We start from the raw sequence: 26,615 nt of genomic DNA on the forward strand, positions 1-26,615 counted from the left end.
AAGTTTCACTGCATGAAAACTGTCTTGAATTGGCCTCCGCATGGATGTAGTACAGGTAAAACAACTACTGCACTCTGATCAATGAAATGAAGAAATCTTTAAAGAAAACTCTTGATTTGTGATAGCATGACTGGAATGAAACATGGGCTTCATAAATTTGCCGATGGGTCATGGCAAGTTGTATATAAACTGTGTACCATATTGCTACATTTACTCTCGAACATTTTACAGTAAGTGATAAACCTGCCTTATGAAGTGACACGTCTAAGTATGAAAACAGTAAAATAAAGGAAAAACCTCCGGCAGAATGAAAAATGTTGCATTGATGGCGAGGTGATCGCAGAATTGAAGCAATATACTTTGACAGTTTCATAGATCATGTAGTGAACACAATGGCCCATAGCCAGTAACTACATGTACTGCATACACCAGAGAAAAGCCAAGCGACCAGAGAGGCAGTTGAGTAATGCAACAATTTAATTGTGCTTGTGACTACAAGTGGAAGATATCAGTTAATCATTGACTGTCAAAATTCTCACTATGGTACATTTTACTCTAATCAAAAGGGCTTGGCCTTTTGGCCCAAGTCACATGCTGGTGAGACACTCAGGACAGTGATATACAGCCTTGCCATAAGTTTTTACTGACACTGTGACATGATTGTATTGTTTTCTTCCCGTTTTGCTCCTAATATGTTAATGTTTTCAAAATGGCAAGATATTTGAAATATTCTGAGACCTGTTGAAATTCTTGCCTATTCTGTCAAAAATTAATGTTGTCATGACATAGTAATAGGTGATATTATTTAATTAGTATACTCAAAATGTATCTGCAAAAATTAGAAGATATTTCGAAGTAAAACAATTTTTGAAAGTTGAAGCACATATATTACATACCATTACCCTTAAACATTCTTACAAAAAAAGTTGATGCTGAATGGTTTCTGTTAAGGCAGATTGTGCCTCATGGATGTTGGGATTCTCACATTTTACAATATTTTATAGGTACGCTGTCTGTGTTGATGTATTTTGTAGGTACGCTGCCTGTGTGGATGTATTTCAAACCTTGAGAAGTAAATGAAGCTTTAACTGTCTTGTTTTATGAAAATAGAATATTTCACCCGTAGAGTTAATTTGTCAATTTCAGCCATTTTGAATTTGCAATATCAGTAAATTATAAGTATTTTGCTTCTCAAGAGCCAAAATTTGCATGGTGACCCCTAATTTTCATTCTTGATTTTGAAAAAGAGTAGTTTAAGGTTTCTTTGAGGAAAATTCAAGCAAAAGTGTAAACCTTTACATTTCATTTTCAAGGTGCACACATCCTAAGGTTGGGGAATATAGGTATAAGTGGATTTATAAAAGTACTTGTAAGTATTTTGTAACATTTTTGGTACTCCATTCCTGTACACAGCTGCATTAATAATGTACCAAGAGCGATCCCATAAGAATGGCTGGTAAGCCTGCTCAATCTATTAGCCTACCATCCTTTAAACTGTTAGAATTCATGCTGAAGTGGTTGGAATTACAAGATTACTTACACTTTCATAGATGTCTTTCAGTTTGCTGAGTAACTTGTTATGAACATAGACAGTCTTATGACATTCTTCAAACACCTGTTGCATGGTACATGTACCTTGACCCTGCTTTGATGGCATCTTCAAAACTAGAAAAAAAGAGAAAATGGCGATGGTTATAAGGATTCATCAATCTTACATGATTTCAATCACTTCAATAAAACCATGTCCAGAATAAGGGCATTTAGATTAGACTCCGTCCATGAGTCAGTCCAATGTGTCTACTGCAAAATGTGTAATTGAACAGATTACTGGTTCAACCTATAACAGAGACTAATGCAAGATACACTATTACTACAGTCACTGACTTTCATTTCAATTTGGTTGCAGTGAGTATGAAGTATCAATGGTGTAAACTTTTCTGTCATAACAGCAGAGCATTTACACATATTGAAACAAATGTATACAATATATTTTCCTGTCAATAAGAACTGTTCATACCTTGAAAAAACCCTAATCTAATACTAAGGGTCCATGGATTTGTAAAGCGTGCATAACACTATAAACGTACAAAATAAAAAAATCACTGTATTAAAATGAAAGTAAGAAAAGATATATGCAATCCCAGATATAGTATATCTGGGATTGCATATATCTTTTCTTACTTTCATTTTAGTTTGGATTTATTATAATTGGAATTATTTGCCACAGTTACACCATGTGAACCCTAAGACTCACTCACTGCTCCATGTTGGCTACACATTGTGGCCCTGTCAAGACTTGGTTTTGAACTCAGTGTAGCCCAACTCAGTAAGCTGGCATAGTTTTGCAACACATTTTCCATAAAGCTGACTTAAACAGACTGTTAACAGTCCGGGTTATGTCCATATAGAGGATAGTAGGGAAGAGCCAATGGCGTACCGTATATGTAATGAAATTAAGGCAAGAACCAATCACGTACTGTATATGTAACAAGGGTCAAAGGTTACGTTGGTTCACTTTGTTCAGATGGCGATATGACCTGACAGATCCACCGATCGAGTGAGACTGTTGGCTACCCGGAAGTATCTTAGCTCCAGTCGATTGGCGACGTTCTACCGTGTTAAAAATTGTAAGATTTCTTCAAGAATAGTTTTCTGAGTTTCTTAACCCTCGACCATATTCGACAAAGAGTTATTGGACGTTTTTCGTTCTCTTTTCCAGCTTTTGGTTAACTTCTCGGCGATTGATCCGGCGCGCGTTTTTCTGAGCGAAGGGTCAATCGTACCGGAAAACGCATGGTGATCGAAAAAATCGTGCTCCATCGTGCTCCGATGACCGACTAAAACAGTTGACCCATCTTTGCAAAGCTTGAAACATTCTCCATACTGCAGATGGCAAGATTAAATTGAAATTTGACCAAAAGTAGGCGATATTTGGCGACAAATAACTTGCTGTAGATTTACAAGGGTCAAAATGCTGATTTCTAGGAGCCGTACCCGGCCAGGAAATTAATCCAAATAAGTAATTTTCAATGTACTAACCACTTGTGTCGGTCACCATCTCGGCCGCACTGAACATTGTGCGTAACGTCTACATCTAAAAACTACCCAGTGCTAAAAATAAAGGGCGAAATAAAGCCGAAAAGTTCCAAACTCGTTGCAATGTACGAGCAAACGTTTGCATGGTTAATTATTCATGACGTTGGCGGCGGCAGGTTCGCTGATTGGTCAATCGTAATATCCTCTCTATGGACATAACCCGGACTGGTTAAGGGTTCATTACCCTAGCGACCTTATCCCAGTTATCCCACAATACATTGCTATGGCTACATCAAACTCCGTATATACACTCAAAATGAGGAAAACATACTGATTTGTGTTGTACAACAGATTGTTATGCAAGAATGAGACAAATTTGCAATTCCAACTAATGTGCTGTGTATATTCTAACCATCAGCAACGAAAATATAGGTCAGGGTGTAATCTGCCATAGAGTCCTATGAGTAACATATACGGTACAAGTACCTGCATGTGTACCCTACGGCAAAAAAGTTTTATGCGTAACGTACGCTTCATATATCCTAGCAACACTAGATCATGGAACTGGTAAAAGAACTATTAGTAACTAACAGATTTGAAGCTGTGCAGCAAATCAGGGCTCTGTAAGAGAGTCTGGGAAAACATACTTTTCAGCAGTTAAACTTCAAACAATCTTATTTCAGCAATTTATCACATTTTGGGGGAGGTCTATATCTCTATTTTGTCATAGGAGTTTCAAACATCAAAACTTTTGTTGAGGAGGAGGGAAAAAGGGGTTTCTCAATTTATTTACAATTTTTTTTGTTTAAAATGATAATCATTACTGTTTGAAGTTTCAGTTTTATGTTTTTGTACATGAGAATGTGAACTTGAAATGAATGAAATGCTTGTTATATCATTCTTCAGCGTTTTTTGTGAAAACAGTGACTTTTAATCATCACTTTTCAGAAAACCAAGCACAGTGACCCCTTTTTAAAAATTTTTTTTATTAAATTGAAATTCAAAAATCCCTAATTCATTACCATTGTTTCAAGTATTCTGATCATACAAATGAAAGATGGTCACAAAATTATTCTTTTGATCTTATGAGAGCAAATTTGGTAGGATTTGTTGTTAAAACTTGCTGAGATCCTCTTGCCAATGTACTACCGGTATGAGTGCAAGAGTTTTTGCAGTTTTGAATCATCCCTCTTGGCACCATGGACACTAAGACACAGTCACAAAGCCCTAAACTACTATAGCAGATTGGATTTTGCAGCTTTGGCTAAAAGCATCTTCTGTTCATAGACCTACATGTATGTGCACCACTACCATTGTGATTGCTGTGGGCATCACAGGCTTAATGAACCAAGCGTCAGTGTCCTTGCCATGGTTCTCTGCCAGTAGTACTACTTGTGATTTTAATGTAGTGGCAAGAGTACCATGAAGTTAGGCTATCAGAACACAAGCCACAAGGGGCTTACTAGTCACTTCAAAATAACTTTGCATACATTTCAGGTGAGCTATGGCCAGTAGTTGGTGAAAATGCTTGATTTACATTTTTGAAGCTAACGTTGCTATGAACAATTATATTAGATTTTGCATTATAGAACCCAAACATGTAAGCCAAATGTGTATGACTATAAACTGCCAAAGCCTGCACATTAGACATTTTAGACATGTTAGGGTATCAGAAAATGTGACTTAAGACCCTCAAAATGACCATAGTAGGTTATAGAGTAACGAGTACGGACCTAACGTGTCTAAAATGTCAAACATTTTAGGGTCTCAAGTAAGTCAAATTCTATCCTGCCAATCGTGCACACCTATCACGTCTTGTGCTGACCTAACGTGTGCGGACCTAACGTGTCTGAAATGTCTAACATGTGTATCATTTTAAAATCTCAACATAAGTACAATTCCATCTTGCCAATCATGCACACATATCATGTCATGTGCTGACCTAATGTGTACTGACCACAGGCGTGATGTTTACTGGGTAGTTTGTATAAGTGTAGTTTATGCTACGCTCCGACGTTCTCTTCCGTAGCCTAATCACCAAGGTAAGAAACAGAATTATCTGGCCTGCAAAGAAAACTGACCGTTCTAGTCGAAAAATAAACACAAATCCTACATTGAGTTACCTCGTTAGACTCGGAAGGATCTCTGCTGTCCAAAAAACACACTCATGTCACGATAAAATGAAAACTTTAGGAGAAATCTGCCGTGTTTTGACAAACTAGGCATTTCTGGCGTCCACCGTTGTAATAACGCAACTCATTATCATAATGGTACGCCGTCCGCATCGCTGATTGGTCCGTGAGCAATGCCATCAACGGCATCAGACTGAGATTCACCGCTTTCTATGTGCGGACACCGTCCATTATGATAATGAGTTGCGTTATTACAACGGTGGCTACCAGAAACGCCGAGTTTGTCAAAACGCGGCAGATTTCTTCTAAAGTTTTCATTTTATCGTGACATGAGTGTGTTTTTTGGACAGCAGAGATCCTTCCGCGTCTAACGAGGTAACTCAATGTAGGATTTGTGGTTATTTTTCGACTAGAACGGTCAGTTTTCTTTGCAGGCCGGATAATTCTGTTTCTTACCTTGGTGATTAGGCTACGGAAGAGAACGTCGGAGCGTAGCATAAACTACACTTATACAAACTACCCAGTAAACATCACGCCTGTGGTACTGACATGTACATGTGTATTAGCCTACAACACAATTAGCACTGCAGTAACTTCTACAGTGTAGGTTGCTGAATAGGAACTTATACAAGTACATGTATAATGCTATAACGCTAGTTCGGGTCCAATACGCAATCTATCTGTATTTTCGGATTAACTTACACAAGCTTCACCGAATTTTCATGTTTACATGTATAAGCCTCGTCACCTGTTCGATGAAAATCAAGAGTTCTAGGAGTTGGTTTTGATTTGTGTTTATCACGTCCCAGAATGTCACTGCTAGGGGATCATAACCTCAAAAATACACAGGATTAGGGCAAGGATGCTTTGGCAAAAAAATATTTTAGGGTAGACTTGGGTGCAGGGTCGAGTTGACTTGGGTAAGGGGTCCAGTTGACCAGTTACCAGAGCAAGTACCCCCCCCCCCCCCCCCCCCCCCCGAGCTAACCTTACCGTCAACCATATACCGTCTATGGTTGAACGGCCTTTCAGTAATTTTGCAATTGCTTTGTATTTTTTTCAGTTAGTATAATCTTAAATCATTTTAGTTGCGTAGCTATAGAGTTATAATAACGACTACGGCCTACCTTGTCCGCTCCTTCAAACTATTGTGATTGACGATCAGGATCGTTGTAACCGTTTACTCTGCCGTTGATGTGAACGCTGCTTTCAATTTTCAAAATGGCCGCTTTTTAACCTAAACGAGAGTTTACGAGATTTGAAAATGGATGATATATAATTGGAAAACAATTGGATATAGAGCCTTAAAGACGTTTTGTTCTTCAACAAAATTATCCATTTCACTATTTTATACTTTATTACAGAAGAAAGAATGTTTTTAACTGTATTCGCCCCAGCAACGCAGCGCCAACTAGCGTGTGATCACCATTTTTAATAATGTGTATGCGCATGCGTAAATGGCATAACAACCGAAATTCACCTATGACCTGTTCGTTCCCGGGTTTAGGTACAACTTGATATAATACATAGTCGTCCTCAAACTTGTATTAGGAATGTCTCGCTTCAAGGACGTCGATATTGCACCGCCAGTTGCCGTTTTTCATCTTACAGCACGATACAAGGAGGATCCCCATCCGCAGAAAGTGAATCTTGGTGTTGGAGGTATGTATAATACGTGAGATTCATTGTGAAGATGTGACGGGAATACGTGCAGTAGATGATGACCCGGTCGCCGCTAGTGCGTTGCGACGTGACCTTGTATAAACCCAAGCCTCGACTCCTCGGTGTCGAGGCTTTGGAGCAGGAGCTCCTGTAAGCAGTCTGCAAGATTAACTCGAAACTTCGTGTGGCATATCGAAGTATATCTAGCCTTTCGTGGGAATCTTCTGTGGTATGTTACCGGTTGTACACTTCCAACGTCGGGAACGCAGAAACCTGGCTGCAGTGTGTAAATGTGTACGGTACACTGTCCGCGGGTCCTACTAAAAACTGCCCGGCAATGCCCGGCACTGCCCGGCGACAAACAGGGCACTGCCCGGCACGAAATAAGCGCGTCAGTTATCACAAGAAGTTTATATCTACATACCACAGACCACTAACTCTTATAAAAACCTAAAAAACGATAGTTCAAGCCTCAAAAACGTCGATTTACTGGTCTTTAGTTACGGCGTTTAAAACCTTACGCTGGGCCAGCTAGTGTGGTCCTGTGCCCCCCCCCCCCCCCAAAAAAAAAATCTATACCGCACAAGTGCATAATGTGCGAATAATACATACATGGCCATACGATCGTTACCCGTTTTCATCTTTGGTGGCCGGTGTATTAGTTGTGGCATGGAATTGGTGGTACACACTGTGTGCTACCTCCATGGTACATGGACTGGTTATCACTGCCTCCCTCCCCCTCCCAATCGATTAGGTGAATTGTTCAGAATCACATGGCCTGGCAGTAAACAGTGTCAATCATGGAGCCAGAAGCGATTCTTGCTTCTATTTCTAGTTCTACCTCCATGCTAATTGACAATTATGTTAACATCTCAGACTTGCAAATACCATGGACGTCTTGTGTTACGCCCATGCAAACACCAGCGCCAACTTTAACACAAGAGGATTGGCATTGTTTTTCCCATGAAAATAGTGGCCATCTTCTGGTAAGTCACCTGCCTGATTGGCCTGGTTCATTTTTCAAGTCAATGACTTAAAAAATTTCGAGTATAAATAGCAAAAATTAATCCCTTGGTATCTGCTGGTAGCATCAGCTGGTGCAAGACAGGCAACGATTGCATAAATTAGGGTAGTTCTGGTACTGTGTGGTTGATGAGTGATCAGCCACGATGTCATAAATTAGATGATTGATGTGTTTATTGCAGTTTTAGTAACAAACAAATAGGTGTACATGTATAAGCCAGAATCAGTGGGGTCACCCAAGCCAATTATAGTGTTCCATTGCACAGTGCAGAGTTAAGGTACTGAGGGGTACAGATAATCTCCCAAAAAAGAAAACGCAAAAGTACATTTGTTTGTCTTCTATTGTACATCCATTGCTTGGATGTAATTTGTCTCCCAAACCACAAATGTATTAAAACCACAAACTGAAACTGAGGTGAGACCTCTCACTGGGCTTTCTATCTGCTCTACACTACATGTATGAATCAAGTGACATTTCATCCTAATAAGTGTTCTCTTTCTATCGTGATGTTTATGTAATTACGTCATCCAATGCTTTTGACACCGAACTTCAACCAGGTCATTGAATGCAACCAAATTCTAATAATTTGAACAGTATGATAATCATGTACAAATGTAATTTCAGTCTCCAAGAGTCTACAGAGTTACACACTATGAAAGTTTACTTCCTCCAGGCAATATCACACAAAATACTCAGGCTAAAATATTCACATGTACCATAAGCACATAGTGATATTTCAGTTAATAAACCAGTTTATGGCTCAATCAACTGGTCAAGTACCAAATAGGCCATGTAATGTTTTCCAAATTTCCGGATGCCTAAGACAATAATTGTAGAGTTGGTTATGGGGTGAGAACACCGCCAAAATTATCTTGAAAACTTTATTTAAACTTATCTCATTATTGTTATTCCATTGTTTGGTGATTTAATGATAATTATATCAGTATTTGGCCATTATTTTGCAATTATTTGATCATTATGTGGATATTATTTTGACATGATTATGAACTTATTTGGTAATTCGGTTGTTTTGACATTATTCAGCATTGATGTCTTGATTTGGAACTTATTTCATCATTATTATGCCATTATTGGTGATTTGGTCATTTTTATGTCATTATTTGGTCTTTATTATGCGATTATTTGGTCATGATTACGACATTGTCTTGACATTCTCTTGATATTGTCTTGACATTATTATGTTAATTCGGTTCTTTTGCCATTATTCGGCATTGATGTCTTGATTTAGAACTTATCTTATCATTATTATTCCATTATTTGGTGATTTGGTCATTTTTATGTCATTATTTGGTCTTTCTTATACAATTATTTGGTCATGATTACGACATTGTCTTGATATTCTCTTGATATTGTCTTGACATTATTATGTTAATTCGGTTCTTTTGCCATTATTCGGCATTGATGTCTTGATTTAGAACTTATCTTATCATTATTATTCCATTATTTGGTGATTTGGTCATTTTTATGTCATTATTTTGTCTTTCTTATGCGATTATTTGGTCATGATTACGACATTGTCTTGACATTCTCTTGATATTGTCTTGACATTATTATGTTAATTCGGTTCTTTTGCCATTATTCGGCATTGATGTCTTGATTTAGAACTTATCTTATCATTATTATTCCATTATTTGGTGATTTGGTCATTTTTATGTCATTATTTGGTCTTTCTTATGCGATTATTTGGTCATGATTACGACATTGTCTTGACATTCTCTTGATATTGTCTTGACATTATTATGTTAATTCGGTTCTTTTGCCATTATTCGGCATTGATGTCTTGATTTAGAACTTATCTTATCATTATTATTCCATTATTGGTGATTTGGTCATTTTTATGTCATTATTTGGTCTTTCTTATGCGATTATTTGGTCATGATTACGACATTGTCTTGACATTCTCTTGATATTGTCTTGACATTATTATGTTAATTCGGTTCTTTTGCCATTATTCGGCATTGATGTCTTGATTTAGAACTTATCTTATCATTATTATTCCATTATTTGGTGATTTGGTCATTTTTATGTCATTATTTGGTCTTTCTTATGCGTTATTTGGTCATGATTACGACATTGTCTTGACATTCTCTTGATATTGTCTTGACATTATTATGTTAATTCGGTTCTTTTGCCATTATTCGGCATTGATGTCTTGATTTAGAACTTATCTTATCATTATTATTCCATTATTTGGTGATTTGGTCATTTTTATGTCATTGTTTGGTCTTTCTTATGCGATTATTTGGTCATGATTACGACATTGTCTTGACATTCTCTTGGCTTTCAATTATCTGACCTCCTTTATTATCTGAACTCATTATTTGACCTGCATTTGAACCCTACCCAGAAATCATTTCACATTCACAATGGCGCAGATGATACGGTCTGTTCCCTCGCATAGAGATAGAAAACCGGGCTTTGCGTTAGTTTTAAAGCGCAGCTCAGCACATCGCGTATCTAGAATAGTTGGGCGTGCTCGAAAACTGAGATCGACCACAATTTTGGATTAAAAATCGATTATTTTCGGCGGCGGAACTGGGCTGTGTTGGGTAGCCTTTGGTGGCCTGTAGTATTAGCTATTACACCTAGCCGAGCGTACAGGTCTGTGTACCGTGTGTTCTCGGCGTTATATGGTACAGGCCCACGGCACGTTTCGTAGATCGTCGTCGGATGGGAAGTGACTAAGACCGAGGTTCGGTCTTCGGCCTCACAGTGTCAGTCACTTCCCATCCGACGACGATCTACGAAACGTTCCGTGGGCCTGCTATGTTATATGGTGGAGGCCGTATAACACCGGAAACACACAAGACCTGTACGTACGCACGGCTAGGTTACACCCAGCCTGCCGCACAGAGATCAGTAAAGGTATCGATACCGTGGACGAAAACGACAATCGCCGCGCTGTCTTAAAAAAATCGCAACACATAGAAGACTAGGGGACTAACAGTTACCATGGATTTTTGAATTCTGGCATATGAGAACAATCAAATATATGAGAAAAAAGATGGGGTCACCATACTTGATCTTATGCAAGTGTACGATGAAAGTCAGTTTTTCTAAAATCACTTAAAATCAATATATAAACCATTCATTTCAAGTTCATGCAGTAAATTAAATTTTCACATCTCATTGTACCAATAACACAAAGTTAAACTCTGAACAGTAAAGACTCTAATTTAAATGGAAAAATGTGTGACTAAATGGAAACTTTTATTTGTTATTAAATTTGCCATTATTAGACCCAAAATTTCTGAGATTAAAACATTAATTTCATGGAATATTTTAACCTTCCAGTATTGTCAATTTTGTAAAACATTTTATAAGTGGCATCTAAGTTGTACATGTCTTGTACTTTGAAAAAAAATTTCGGTAGGTCACTGTGCTCATTTTTTCACAATTTGGTTAAACGTAGCTAGGGATACACAATTTTCATACTCTCTCATGATTGTCATTTTGTGTGCTCTTCAGCTGGTGCCATTGAACTGGCCAGAGTTGGATAAACTCAAGTCGGCTTAGACTGAGAAATCCAAAAAGTTCACTGATGCATTTAAAAATGAATCAATTTTAGAACTTGCCCTAGGTATATGGCTCCACAACCTGCTGATAAGAGGTAGTGTTAAAGATTTGCGTGCAGAACGACACATTACATGTTTTTTTTACTCTGTGTGCATTCCTAATAAATATGCGGCTATATGGTAATTTGGGGGGGGGGGGGACTTGAAAATTTTTGAGGGTATTGAGGGGGGACTTGAAAATTTTTGAGGGTATTGAGGGGGGGGATCTGGAAAAAAAATAAGATTTCAATCGCGATTCCTCCAGCCCCCCCCCACCATTTTTTTTGAACGCAGCCTTAAATATGTTTGACCTTGACAAAGCGATTACATTGTCGTATTTATTTGCCAAAAATAGACCACACTGCATTTGATTTATAGTAAAAAGAATTCAGGTTGACCTATTTACGCCCGGATCTTTTTTTCACCCCGTTCTCCAAGCACAGATCGTAAAGAGAACCTGTTTTGTGGCCACACGTTCTCTTCTCGTTCAGGAACACGGTGGTACAGAAATATGTTGATAAAAATTCATTATTTTGATAAAAAATGCGATTTTTCAAAATCTCTCGCAAAATCCCGTGTACTCTCGCTTACCCTAACAATTGACGGTGCCCCCGCGCGAGAAATTATAATAAAGGCAAATATAAACAAACACAATCGCATTTAATGAGGTGCATTTTGGTATGTTTCTTGCGGATTATTCTGACATTCACCTGGTTTAATTTGTTTGCTTAAATTATCTCCGTGTTTGCGATTAATAATTATAATATCCCGTCTCCGGTGGGGGCTCGCGACCGACTTTTTGTTTGTAAGTGCGCCCGACCGCTATACGTGACCCCCGTCGCTTACCCCTATGTTCTAACGGAACAAAATCAGCACAAACGAAAACCGCTAATTTCAAGTATCTTTACGCGTATAATGTCCCGAAACATGTTAATTTACTCCAGCCATACCTTTGTTTACTCGTCCCGTCTTTAAAATTGTGAATGGGTTTGATTTAATGTGAATTAGCGGTATCAAACGAACACTCCGGACAAGCCGCGGAGTCGCACACCCCCCCCCCCCCCCCCCACGATGTTTTCGCCTGTGCAGACAAACATAAACCTGTGACCGAAACGGTATACGCTCGTAAAAGAGGCGTAGATTTAGATCAATAGATAGGAATATGATAGGAGCCATAAAATTTTAAAAATTATAACCTTTAAACAACATGAACTATTCAAAACTTCCAATTTTCATTAATTTTCGATTTCGCGCGCGTCGCCCAGTCGGTCGCCCAGACGTACAATGAGGTCAACGAACTCCTATGTATTTTGCAAGCCGATGAAAGGCGCGCCGTATCTCCTGGCCTGGGAAAACGTATATTTATGTGCATATCGCGCAAAGTGAGGAGTTTGTGAAGGGATGTTTGGATAATAATGTCAGAAAGATAAAGTTTTACAATGAGTAGGATGTAGTGTATTTCTTTTCAAGTATTGCTTTCACATTGCCGTGATCATCACATCCATGATCCAGTCCGGCCGGGGCTGACACCGGGATGGAGTGGCGAAGGTCGATCATCACACGAACGAAAGGACGTGAAAATGTTCTTATATGCGACGTAGTCCGTCCCTTGGTTTATTCTCAGTGCATGGAGCATAAGCTTATTATTTACGCGATTGGAAATGTGTGATTTACAAAATATCCGCAAAAAAGTAATGCGAGATAGTAGTAAGAAAACTTTACATGGTATGATCTATCAACGCTAACGCCGCGTTTTTGGGGTAAATATTGTCGAGGCCGGGTGATCGTACTCAAACATCCCCGGGCCGGCTCTCGCTTTGTTCAAAGTTGTGACTTCAATGAATGACTTTTCTTCAGGATGTCTATAAAATAAGTCCAAACTATCATTGGATGATATTTTAAAAATAAGCCCTCCCATATCCCTCGGGTTGATTGTCTTCTCTAAAACTTGCGCCACGATTGCCCTTTCCGAACTTTGTCTCAATTTTATACCACTTTGGGGGAAGTTCATCAACAACAAGGTTTGTGAGTGGTTCAAAAATTGCAACTTTCGTCTCACAAGATTGTCAATCAAACAGTGTGGCGTCCATAACGTTTTGTCGCCGCACTCCAGGATGAAAAAGAATCACTTTGCGAGCAGACAACGAACATCTAACGCTGCACATCGAGTCAGAAAATCCTATCGAAAGTTTACTCACCAATCCGAATTTATTCTACTTCTTTTCTACACTGAACTAATTTTAATCAACTAACCACATTAGCCTACAGCGAAGCAGCTATATTTTGGTTTTATCACACATTTTACACTTTACCAATTATCTGTGATGACAAAATGCAGAAAAAAATGAATATTCGATGCCTAGAGGTTTTATTACATTTTTCAATCTGCATCATCAATGACTGATTGCCAATCTGAGACTCAAACTCCAACAAAAATAGTTCTGGGTCAAAATTGGTAAATACTCATTAACATAAAGGAATGGCATAATGTTTTTGGTATTGCACTGCAGTGCAAATACCGGTAGTACGAGCGGGCTTCGATGCAAGTAAACTGTGGTACATATTGTAAAGTATTTTTTCGCTCAGACAAGTTTATAGACCGCGTCTGAGGTCATGACCTTTATCCAACCCAAGAGACGTACGAGGCACACTCAGCATGCTCAGTAGTAACTGGCAACAATTTCAGAAAAAGTGATTTGGAGACGAATATGTGCTTGAAGACGTAGGTATTTAGTGAATATCACTTGGAATTTTGTGTCCTAATTGACCACATGCAAAGTAGAATTAATGATATTAAGCTGAAGTTCAGATCCCGAGGAAATAGAACCTAGCCTAGACAGAGCCGGACTCATTGAACAATCTTCAAAAATTAGCACAATCAAATGGAATACAAAAGAAATTCAAAGAAAAAAATTGAGTATAATGATACTAAACACTAGGACGTAATCTAAATTCGGTATTGAATTACTAACTATTCCAAGGCAAAGCACTTCAGCAATTTTGGATCTGACGCTTTGCTTCTCAATCGTTTTGGTAGCGCAGAAGCTCTTACGCAACACAATCAGGAACTATTTCACTCAGCAGGGTTTTGCGAAGCATCTTGTTGTATTATTAGAATCAAAATCATCTCAACATACTCGTGCCATTATTGAAGCTTTCTTATCCAGATGAGTCCAGATGGGAATTATGAAAAAATGAGAAAGCAATACTTTTATCTTTTATCTTATTTTACGGCCAGTTAGAGTTGCACCTGTAAGCTACAGACTGAAAAGCCGATACTAATAAGTATCAAGGAAATATTCGTTCAACGAAGATGTTTTATCGTAGGTATGCCACATAATATTTTTGGTTGGTCGGGAACTATTCTCGAGCATGGTTTTTTTTTTATTGTAAACTCATAGGGGCACGGTCGCTAACCTAACGACTTTTTATTGCTTTGTTGGTATGAAACCGCAATGAATCAAAATACTTCTTTAAGGCAGAAAAGTCATAACGTGGTGAGCGGGGCGATAAGCTGTAGAGGAACACACAGCATCGTACGCAGGGCTAGGCTAGGTGTAATAGCTAATACTACAGGCCACCATCGGCTACCCAACACAGCCAAGTTCCGCCGCCGAAAATAATCGATTTTTATCCAAAATTGTGGTCGATCTCAGTTTTCGAGCACGCCCAACTATTCTAGATACGTGATGTGCTGAGCTGCGCTTTACAACTTACGCAAAGCCCGGTTTTCTATCCCTATGCGAGGGAACAGACCGTATCAACTGCGCCATTGTGAATGTGCAATGATTTCTGGGTAGGGTTCAAATGCAGGTCAAATAATGAGTTCAGATAATAAAGGAGGTCAGATAATTGAAAGCCAAGAGAATGTCAAGACAATGTCGTAATCATGACCAATAATCGCATAAGAAAGACCAAAATAATGACATAAAAATGACCAAATCACCAAATAATGGAATAATAATGATAAGATAAGTTCTAAATCAAGACATCAATGCCGAATAATGGCAAAAGAACCGAATTAAACATAATAATGTCAAGACAATATCAAGAGAATGTCAAGACAATGTCGTAATCATACCAAATAATTGCATAAGAAAGACCAAACAATGACATAAAAATGACCAAATCACCAAATAATGGAATAATAATGATGAGATAAGTTCTAAATCAAGACATCAATGCCGAATAATGGCAAAAGAACCGAATTAACATAATAATGTCAAGACAATATCAAGAGAATGTCAAGACAATGTCGTAATCATGACCAAATAATCACATAAAAAAGACCAAATAATGACATAAAAATGACCAAATCACCAAATAATGGAATAATAATGATAAGATAAGTTCTAAATCAAGACAACAATGCCGAATAATGGCAAAAGAACCGAATTAACATAATAATGTCAAGACAATATCAAGAGAATGTCAAGACAATGTCGTAATCATGACCAAATAATCGCATAAGAAAGACAAAATAATGACATAAAAATGACCAAATCACCAAATAATGGAATAATAATGATAAGATAAGTTCTAAATCAAGACATCAATGCCGAATAATGGCAAAAGAACCGCAATTAACATAATAATGTCAAGACAATATCAAGAGAATGTCAAGACAATGTCGTAATCATGACCAAATAATCGCATAAGAAAGACCAAATAATGACATAAAAATGACCAAATCACCAAATAATGGAATAATAATGATAAGATAAGTTCTAAATCAAGACATCAATGCCGAATAATGGCAAAAGAACCGAATTAACATAATAATGTCAAGACAATATCAAGAGAATGTCAAGACAATGTCGTAATCATGACCAAATAATCGCATAAGAAAGACCAAATAATGACATAAAAATGACCAAATCACCAAATAATGGAATAATAATGATAAGATAAGTTCTAAATCAAGACATCAATGCCGAATAATGGCAAAAGAACCGAATTAACATAATAATGTCAAGACAATATCAAGATAATATCAAGACAATGTCGTAATCATGACCAAATAATCGCATAAGAAAGACCAAATAATGACATCACCAAATAATGGAATAATAATGATAAGTTCTAAATCAAGACATCAATGCCGAATAATGGCAAAAGAACCGAATTAACATAATAATGTCAAGACAATATCAAGAGAATGTCAAGACAATGTCGTAATCATGACCAAATAATCGCATAAGAAAGACCAAATAATGACATAAAAATGACCAAATCACCAAATAATGGCATAATAATGATGAAATAAGTTCCAAATCAAGACATCAATGCTGAATAATGTCAAAACAACCGAATTACCAAATAAGTTCATAATCATGTCAAAATAATATCCATATAATGATCAAATAATTGCAAAATAATGGCCAAATACTGATATAATTATCATTAAATCACCAAACAATGGAATAATAATAATGAGATAAGTTTAAATAAAGTTTTCAAGATAATTTTGGCGGTGTTCTCACCCCATAGAGTTGTAGCTAGTTGAATGTTCATCATTCCAAAATTATCAAATGTTCAAAGTTTTGTCATGTGAGAAATGATAATGTAGCACTTACATATAAGATTTCTATATTGGTAATATTTCAAATCTTCACTATCTTGGATTATATAAAATAATGATGGTTTACTGATTGATGCAACCCTAGTAAGCTTCAGTAAAGATGCTTATCTTCCCCAGGGCCCTCAGATGAACATACTAACTGATACAAAGCAGAACAACATGAAACATGACAAACAAAGCTAGCACAATACAATGCACAGAAAAAAAGTAGCCAGGAGTGAACCTGCACACAAGAGAAAATAAATGCACAATCGCACTTGACGACAAAAACAATTTGACAAAGTATAGCTTCTTATCTATACCATCATTTCTGTTAGTCATAACCTCTACTTTATTATACGGCATTAGAGAAATGACATTTCAGTACAGAGTTCATTACCCTTTACTGTAAGACACTAGCCACAGATTAAAGTGAAAATTAACAATGGAGCTATATTGAGCTGCCACGTGATACTTACATGTAGTTCGCTTGTTTTAGTAACTGGTGAAGAATTTTAAAACCATACATCATGTCATCTCTTTGTTATTTAGCTAAACTATAAATTACCTTAACATGATACAAAAAATCCTAAATGCATGGCTGTGGTTCAACTGATAATGGTAGCTGCTAAGTTCCCACCAAGCAAATATAATTTAGAATAGAGTTTAACTTTCATTTCACAGATTGACATTATTGGGGCCGACTCGCAGCGATTTCGAAGCTGTTATCCAATTGGTTGGCAGAATCTTACCGTGATAATTAAATAATACAAATAAACTCCCTAAGTTGCTGTGAATAGTAACAATCGACCAATCAGATATAACCTTGCAAACACGCTGCGAGTTGGCCGCATTATTGCAATAACATTTGTATGAGCTCTTGATACTGTATACTAGTCTGAATGAAAAATATTATAAATCAACCAAATCTTTTTTTTTTTATTGCTGTCATTAGTATCATTTTTAAATCTGAAATTATCTATTGTCTTGGACTAGACAGAAGATTTACATTTTGGTAATTACATGTAATGGTTTCTGTGCAATTTGTAACTTAGGAGAATTACATATTAAATTAGATTTGGGAGTAGATGTACATTGTAGATGGCCACTATACCAGTAGATGATGGGCATAGCACATTTGATATAAGTAATGGTGCCAGTGCTTCTGTTGTCATTTACATGTACATACATTCATAAATTGTACATACATTGTACATGTAAGCAACGTAAATACACCTACTGGTACTACATTTCAGCCATTCCAAGCAAATTTTTTTTAGCCATCATGTGTAAGGGTCACAGATTTGTCGTCTGTGCACACAGGAGCATGGCTTTTTCATCTGTGCATACAATTTTTGGTTTTTAAGCTGAGGTTGTCAAGTAGAATCACATATTGCATGTCACTTTTTAAAGATAATTATTATGCTGGCAACAATACTAAATTCTGGTGTTGACGTTCACCAATTAATTTCTCAGTATCAACTTGAGGAAATCTTTGTCAAAATCTCATCAGTCAAGTGCTCTACAGTATGAAAACCAGACTGCATCATTGAGTCATCTACACTTTCTGTTGTCAAGGAATTTCATACCTGTCATTTATTACACAAAGTGAACACTTTTCTCAGGATATTTGAAGGTTCCAAACAATAAGAGATCATTAATAATACAGAATTGATGATGAAAAGAGAGCAACTTTAGGGGACATAGTCACTGTCTTTGGAAATAGGACGTTTTTAATTTTGGATCATTTTTTAGCAATCAGTTATAGATAGCTTACATCACACATCAGTTGGAGACATTCTGTGATATACCAACCATCAACAATACTAGTCTTTGGCTGAACTTTCAAAAGAAGTGCCAAAAGAAGCAAAGCGTTATAATTCTTGTATCTACTCAAATACAGATTCTCTAATAAACCATAAACCCCTAGTAGCATAGGGTCCAGCAAGGTTGTAGTGAGCATAATTCATCAAGTCAGGTTGTGGACTTTCTCTCAACTTGTGATTGATTTAGGAGAGTATGTTATTTTTTCTTGAAACCTATATCAAAAAAAGTATGATATGTCCCATAAATCTTGTGATTACATTGGTAAAGTACACATCCTTATGAGAACCATTGGTATACAGTAGGTCCACATATAAGAAATTTTAGATGCCATGTTTGTTCTGTAAATGTATATTCATTGTATTGGATTCTAGTGCCACGTATATGGAAAGTATTGCAAGTACAAAAATGCATAAAAGAACTACATTTATGTAATAATCCATCTGAAGTGCCTTTGTTAGTCCCCACGGACACCGTTCGGGGGGACTTATAGGTTTGGTCATGTCCGTGCATGCGTCCGTCCATGTGTGCGTGCGTGCATCCGTTCACACAGATATCTCAGAGATGCCTGGAGCGATTTAATTCAAACGCGGTACAAGAATTACTTATAGTCGCGCCAGCAGCTTACTGACTACGCATGCGCTTATTCATAATATACTATGCGAGTAACCGGAAGTGTCCCTTCCTTCATGGGCGCCGCCATGTTTTTTTTTGAGTACTCGTAAATAAACAATACGAAACAAATTACTATGATATAACATGCCTTTTATAAAATATACCTCTTTTATTAGCCAGTAAATGTTATTATACACCTTGTCGCTGATACAATGTATCGTTGATATAGATAAACGGAGAAAACTGTCGTGCATATGAACGGGGGGCATACGCAAAGAATGCTGGGATCGAATTATAGAAGAGCGCGCCCCCTGTGTCAATAATTAGATTCAAAAATGGCAAGTTTTTAGACGGAACGCAATAGTTTTCAGCTTGCAAGTGGAAGGTGGGCAGTGCGGTTACCATTGCAATGATAATTATTGCATAATACGTCCCTTGTTTAACGCAATAGGCTGTTATCATTGTAAAAATTGCCAATTTTTGTCCAAAATTTTTACACGCTACAGAAAATCTATACCTGCCCTGCTGCAGGGTATGATGTCGTGTAAGTACGTGAACTGCTTTCATCAGAGGAAAACTGGGCATAGTTGTCATATAAACGTTTATGAAGTAACAATTACAGTTTATCATGAATCAATACAAATAACATTGCCAATCTTAACCCTGGTGCGACACCAAGGGCTGAGCCCTATATAATATTATGTCATACATATGCACGTCGATTTGTTTTGTGGTACAATCAAATATGGCCGCCATGCGACCATTTTATTACGATTTTTTCATGTACAAAGCCATAACTCAGACATGTTTCAACCGATTTTATTCAAAGTTGGTACAAGGACATTGACCTATGTCGTACATATGCAGGTCAATTTGTTTTTTGATACGATCCAATATGGCCGCATGGCAGCCATTTTGTTACGATTTTTTCATGTACAGAGCCATAACTCAGACATGTTTCAACCGATTTTATTCAAATTTGGTACAAGGACATTGACCTATGTCGTACATATGCATGTCAATTTGTTTTGTGATACGATCCAATATGGCTGCCGTGTGGCCATTTTGTAATGATTTTTTCATGTACAGAGCCATAACCAGGGAAAGACACTAAGGGTTGTCCGATTGCCCAGGGCAAGTGAAAGTCACGTTCGGGCAAGTGAACCTCTGATGCCACTTGCCCGACGGACAAGTGAAAAAAAAATAATTACCTAGAAATCAAATATCACGAGAGCGATTTTCTGGCGAGGGAACACGGTATCATATTATGTCATTGTGAACATTTCCATAAGATTTTTTCATAAAATTGCATGAAGAATTGATGAAAAGAATCATATAATCGCTTCCAATAAAACGCAATTCAAACAATACCCCAGTTAAATACCGTACGCTGATTTTGCATATGAAAAAGCTGTTCAGCTGGTGGAGCGTACGTTCACCAAAGTTCATTGCATTGACTGTGAGGTTACGGTGTCTCACATATGTCGATACGGTAAAAAATAGAATACACAGCGGTTTTTTGTGCTTTGTATGAGCGTTTATAATAAGGTAAAAATAAAGTCAAGTGGTGAAAAATCACCACAAAAAATGAGACTTTTACTAAAACGTACTCTTCAATGTTAACTTGTTGAGAGACAGTGAGTGAGTGGCATCGTGGCAAGACCGCATACAAATTACAATGAAAGTCATGAGCAAGCTTTGGTGTCAACGGGTCCGTCTTTGAGTTTTCAATGAACACTAACGTAATTTTCAGGTCAATAAGCCAAAAGTTACTTGTCCGTGGCGACCAACCTCTCTTTTTGTGAATTTTCCCATTCTAAAACGACTGTCAAGAAGCAATTGGAGCGAGATTGACATCGACAAATTCAGCTTGCAAAATACATTGAAAAACACCGACGCCTTAGGTTGCTGGTTTAAATTCTATTTAGTCTGCGCATGAGCATTAAAGACCACCTAGGTTATTAGAAAAACATAGGATACTGGTATAGTGCAATGGTAATCCAAACTTCATAGGGCTGGTGCATGATATAAGCGCAGTAAAAAACATGACAAAGAAGTACATTATTTTCAGAAGCTTCAAAACATACCTTTAGAGCTACAGATTTTTTTCTTTCAGTATAGATAAGTTAAAACTTTTAACTGCAAAAATACCTTGAAGGTACAATTGAAATGGCTGTTATTATAGGAATTGTAAGAATTTTTTCTATGAATATGAAAGCCCCAATAGCTGTAAATCTTGAAATTGTGTTGATCTAAAAAGGCTTCCTATTTTCTGTGGTTTCTTTAAATTCTACCTATTTACAGGATATAGAATCACTGCTTTACAAAACATTCTTTATTGAAAAATTGGACAAGTAAATTTACATTGTAACCATTATTTTGATTGCCCGCCATACTACAAAGAAAACAAAGCATATGTGTCCCAGTTGAAAATATTCAACACTATGCATTACATTGGACTACTCTCTGTTGTTTCCGTGAATATTCAAATGATATATGCACGGTTGTACACTGGTTTTGCTATATTTCCATGGGTGCCATTTTACGTTTGGGCACACATTTATTATTTTTCTTGTTCAAAATTGCACATGCAGTCTCACTGGGCAGTTAACAATACTTGTATTCCAACCCCTCAAAGAGCACATTCCCAAAAACTTGTTTTTTAGTTCAGAAGTAAAATCACATAAAGAATGCTAAAAGGTACAGCTAGTGGAGCTCTAATAATTAATTGAATATACATGAGCCGTCCTGCACTCTTAGAAGTGTGAGGAGAACCCTATGAGAATGTCTGACATTTTCTCATGATAACATGATAATTTTCAAAATAAAGTGGGTGAAATGTAAAACTGATGTTTTAGCTTTTTTAAAACACGTAAATTATACGGGCAAGTGGTTTTCCAATTCGGACAAGTGAACTGAACCCCCACTTGCCCGAAGGGCAAGTGGGTAAAAAAATAAGTGTCTTTCCCTGATAACTCAGGCATATCTCAACCGATTTTATTCAAAGTTGGTACTACAAGGACATTAACCTATGTCATACACATGCACGTCAATTTGTTTCATGATATGATCCAATATGGCCGCATGGCAGCCATTTTGTTACAATTTTTTCATGTCCTTAGCCAAAACTCAGGCACGTCTTGACCGATTTTATTCAAACTTGGTACAAGGACATTGACCTATGTCATACATATGCACATTGATTTGTTTTGTGATATGATCCAATATGGCCGCCGTGCGGCCATTTTGTTACAATTTTTTCATGTATGGAGCCATAATTCAGACATGTTTCAACCGATTTTATTCAAAGTTGGTACAAGGACATTGACCTATGTCATACATATGCACGTCAATGTGTTTCATGATATGATCCAATATTGCCGCATGGCGGCCATTTTGTTACAATTTTTTCATGTCCTAGCCATAACTCAGGCACGTCTCAACCAATTTATTCAAAGTTGGTACAAGGACATTGACCTATGTCATGCATATGCACATTGATTTGTTTTACGATAAGATTGAATATGGCTGCATGGTGACCATTTTGTTACGATTTTTTCATGTCCGGAACCATAACTCAGACATGTATCAAGCGAATTTATTCAAAGTTGGTACAAGGACATTGACTTATGATATACGTATGATACGTTGTCACAGTATGATCTAATATGGCCACATGGTGGCCACTTTGTTATGGTTTTTTTCATGTCGAGAGCCATAACTCTGGCAAGTCTCAACTGATTTTATTCAAAGTTGGTACATGGACTTTGACTAATGTCATACATATGCATGTCGATTTTTTTGACAGTAAGATCAAATACGGCTGCATTGCGGCGATTTTGTTACGATTTTTTCATGTTCAGAGTCATAACTCAGACATATATATTTCCACCAGTATAATTCAAAGTTGGTACAAGGACATTGACCTATTTCATACATATGCACATCAATTTGTTTCACGTCATGTAAACGTAGCTGTATCATGTCAATTACTGAAGTTTCATAATTAGGTTGATATGTCAAGAAGTATTGCATCAAATTTCATGAAACTTGGTACAGATGTTAAGCTCATATTGCTTTAACAGTGAAAAAGACATTTCTCAGTATCATTTTAATTAGTTTGTCATTGCACATGAAATGAACTTTCCTAATTAGAGTGATATATCCACAAATACTGCGTCAAATTTGATGAAACTTGATACAGACTGATGTTGATCTCATAGTGTTGTAAATAGTCCGTCAAACTTTATGAAATATGCTACCGGTGATAATCTGTTAGTGTTAGGATAGTATGCAAAAATGTTTGGCAACATCCTGTCGATTAATTCCTAATTGACTCATGGCCTTTTGTAATTAGGATGGCGGCCTACCTTGGTTTTGTTTTCACCACCATGGAACTCATTCTTGGCCATTGAGTGCCATCTGTATCAAAGTAGTTTTATCAAAGGACCTTATTAATGAAAAGGACTCTATCATCTCTGAGGACTTTTAATCAAAGTACCCATTAACAAGTGGGGACTGTGTCCTCAACGATGACTTGTTCATAATGGTAGAAGTAAGACCAATCCATGATTTATGTAAAAACAACACTGCAGTAGTATAATAAACGCTGGCCACTGTTCTGCTTGCATTTTGCACATACCTCAGTGATCCCCATAATCATCATTTCAGTATCCAAGTTAGGGTAGTAAATGTCTGATCATTTAATGCCCTACTTGTATTATGTAGTTCCGTTGACCTTATGACCTCACTGCCAGTGACATCCAATGGAAACAGAGCATGAGCAGTTAGTACTTACCATCATTCAGACACAAGTCAGCTTTCTCATGTCTCAAAGACTGCCAGCTATGAACATAGGCACTGCTTTAGGTAGATTGCAAATGTGTTTGAAACTCAATAATAGGTTTGAAATTGATATACCAGTAGAAATAAACCAGAAAAAATGATACAATGTGAAATAAGTTCACTCAGTGACTTTTAAAACATATCATAAATCAGATAAACTGTTTATCAGTCAGAGAGATGTCACTGATATATTTCAAAGTTCCTACAAATGTTTGAATTCTGCAACTTCTGTGTGTCGTATGATAAATAAAAATTACATGGATCATAAGGTTAGATAGTCCTGTTGTGTACAATGCTAACAGCTAATGAATTATTTTCATGAGAGGAGAATTTAGGTCACTGATATTTGCATATTGTAATCAGAAATACACCAAGAGTCCGTCAAAAAATGCCAAGTACGTTGTCATACAATGCAATGAGATTTTACTCTTGGTGTGCCACGTAGATGTCAAACTTGAAAAATTTTCAGGTACACAGCGTTTGTTATATAGTAAAAGTTGAATAGGAAACTATAATACAGTCCGTACAGATGATTACTTCCTCAGTTTCCTGTAATCATTGCATAGCTGACCTGCTTTGATTATTGCAATGACTTTCAAACACCTAGATGTAGAGCCAAACCATTGTTTTCCACAACAGAACAGTATTACATTGGTTCATTGGACTTCAACTCAAGCATAGTTTGATTGGTGTATTATGTCAGTGTTATAATGGTCTGCTTTTTAGTACAGAATACTTCATGCATAACATCCTTTTATGCATAACATCCTGATTGGGATATAATTGAAGATTGCAAGGAAAAGAAAAGAAAAAAGACAATGAATAGGCCAAACCCGGAATTCGAATCGACCACGGTACAAACAAAGCCATGTGCGCAAACGCGCTTAGACGTACGTGTATTTCCATACGCGTTAGTACACATGTGGGCTTGTTTGTACCGGCATCACGTGATTATTTGGGCGTACTGAGTCTGTAGAACGCATCGCGTCCTTTTTATTCCGGAGTAGAACCATTGACACATATACATATATATGTTTCCTGTTCAGCACCATTCATGACTTCAATAGTTAAAACACTAGTCATACATTAGACTGTGTGTATTTCTGACAGAAATTACTTTTGAGTTTAATGAACTGCAAGGTGATTATTTCTCTCAGGAAAAGTACAACCATAAATCAGATTTAGTATTGGTATGTAATAGTAATTAGAGAGAATAAAATTTCCAAATGTGTATACTAGTACAGAAATTAAAGGGGCACATTATTGCTGATTTAAATATTTTAAGAGAAAACTAAATCTGTGTCAAATTCATCTGAAAGAATGTAAATAGATTTTGCAATTTGCGCCCATAAATTGAAGTTAACATAAATAGTTTTTAGCTCACATTTGGTTTTACCAGTGAGTTTATCGTATAGGCAGAAGTCGATGCGTCTGTATCAGGGATTACCCTGGCTCAAGAACGGCATGAGATAAAATCGCACATTAAAAAAAACAGTGGGAAAATTTCAAAGTCTGTGGGAGCCGGACCTAACTTTCCCTGATTTTCTGCATATTGATTAATTTGCATAACAATACACTCAGTGAGACAGTTTTCGGACGACCTCAGTTTTCAGACATTTAATGACATGCTGTTCGTTATACTCACTTCGCTCCGTTTTGATAGCGTTTTACAAGTCATGCTACAGCATATTAAGTCAGGTGACGCTGCCGTCCCGTTTGGATTTTTTTTTGTAAAAGCTATTTCGGGCTACAAACTTGGTAAGTTAGCCACACCGTACGGTACGAGGTGTCGAACGCAACACACAGGGACAGCCCGTGTCCGATATCTAGCAGCGCTATACACGTTGAAATATAGTTGCGTCGTCCATGGATTAAACGTAACTAATTATCACGAAATATTTCCATATAGTTTTCTAAACACATCGAAATTCAAAATCGGGGTTCGAAGTTTCTAAATAACTATATTTAGCCCCTTATCACATTCAAAATACGACATCCGATTACTGCGATAGCAGTCCGATTACACACACTCAACATGGGGGCAAAAATTTGGCAACTTTGACCCCCTAAATGCCACTTCTGTCGGTGTTAACAGTTTGAGGATAAACACAATAAAGTTTCGAAGGGTATGGTAATAAGATTTCGTATTGCTGGTCATTTATGAAACGGCTTTGGGCGAAATTCACTAACCCTGTCCTGAAAACTGTCACACTGAGTGTAGTTGTAATCGAAGGCGATCGAATCTATACTTTCTAGTGCGGGAGTAACGGAAGTACAGTAGTCCAGAATAGTGCATTTTCGTTTTTTCTTCGCACTACCACTCGTACTGGACACGAATATTC

The 26,615-nt window shown here is 37.1% G+C and overlaps 2 protein-coding genes across 2 annotated transcripts in view; one reads left to right on the forward strand and one right to left on the reverse strand.

Annotated features, from left to right (window-relative positions):
- LOC139120817 (condensin complex subunit 3-like) overlaps nt 1-6,437 on the reverse strand; it is a 35,711-nt gene extending 29,274 nt beyond the window's left edge. Inside the window, exons 1-2 of the mRNA XM_070685387.1 lie at nt 6,296-6,437; nt 1,541-1,665 (exon numbers count right to left, since the gene is read on the reverse strand). Of these exons, the coding sequence (XP_070541488.1) occupies nt 1,541-1,657 (117 nt within the window). The 5' untranslated portion in view covers nt 1,658-1,665; nt 6,296-6,437. The remainder of the gene's footprint in view (nt 1-1,540; nt 1,666-6,295) is intronic.
- A 164-nt stretch (nt 6,438-6,601) lies between these two features.
- Nucleotides 6,602-26,615, forward strand: part of LOC139120818 (aspartate aminotransferase, cytoplasmic-like) — a 31,644-nt gene continuing 11,630 nt past the window's right edge. Inside the window, exon 1 of the mRNA XM_070685388.1 lies at nt 6,602-6,830. Within this exon, the coding sequence (XP_070541489.1) occupies nt 6,722-6,830 (109 nt within the window). The 5' untranslated portion in view covers nt 6,602-6,721. The remainder of the gene's footprint in view (nt 6,831-26,615) is intronic.

The sequence above is a fragment of the Ptychodera flava genome, chromosome 20 (assembly GCF_041260155.1).
Source record: "Ptychodera flava strain L36383 chromosome 20, AS_Pfla_20210202, whole genome shotgun sequence".
NCBI classification, from domain to species: Eukaryota; Metazoa; Hemichordata; class Enteropneusta; family Ptychoderidae; genus Ptychodera; species Ptychodera flava.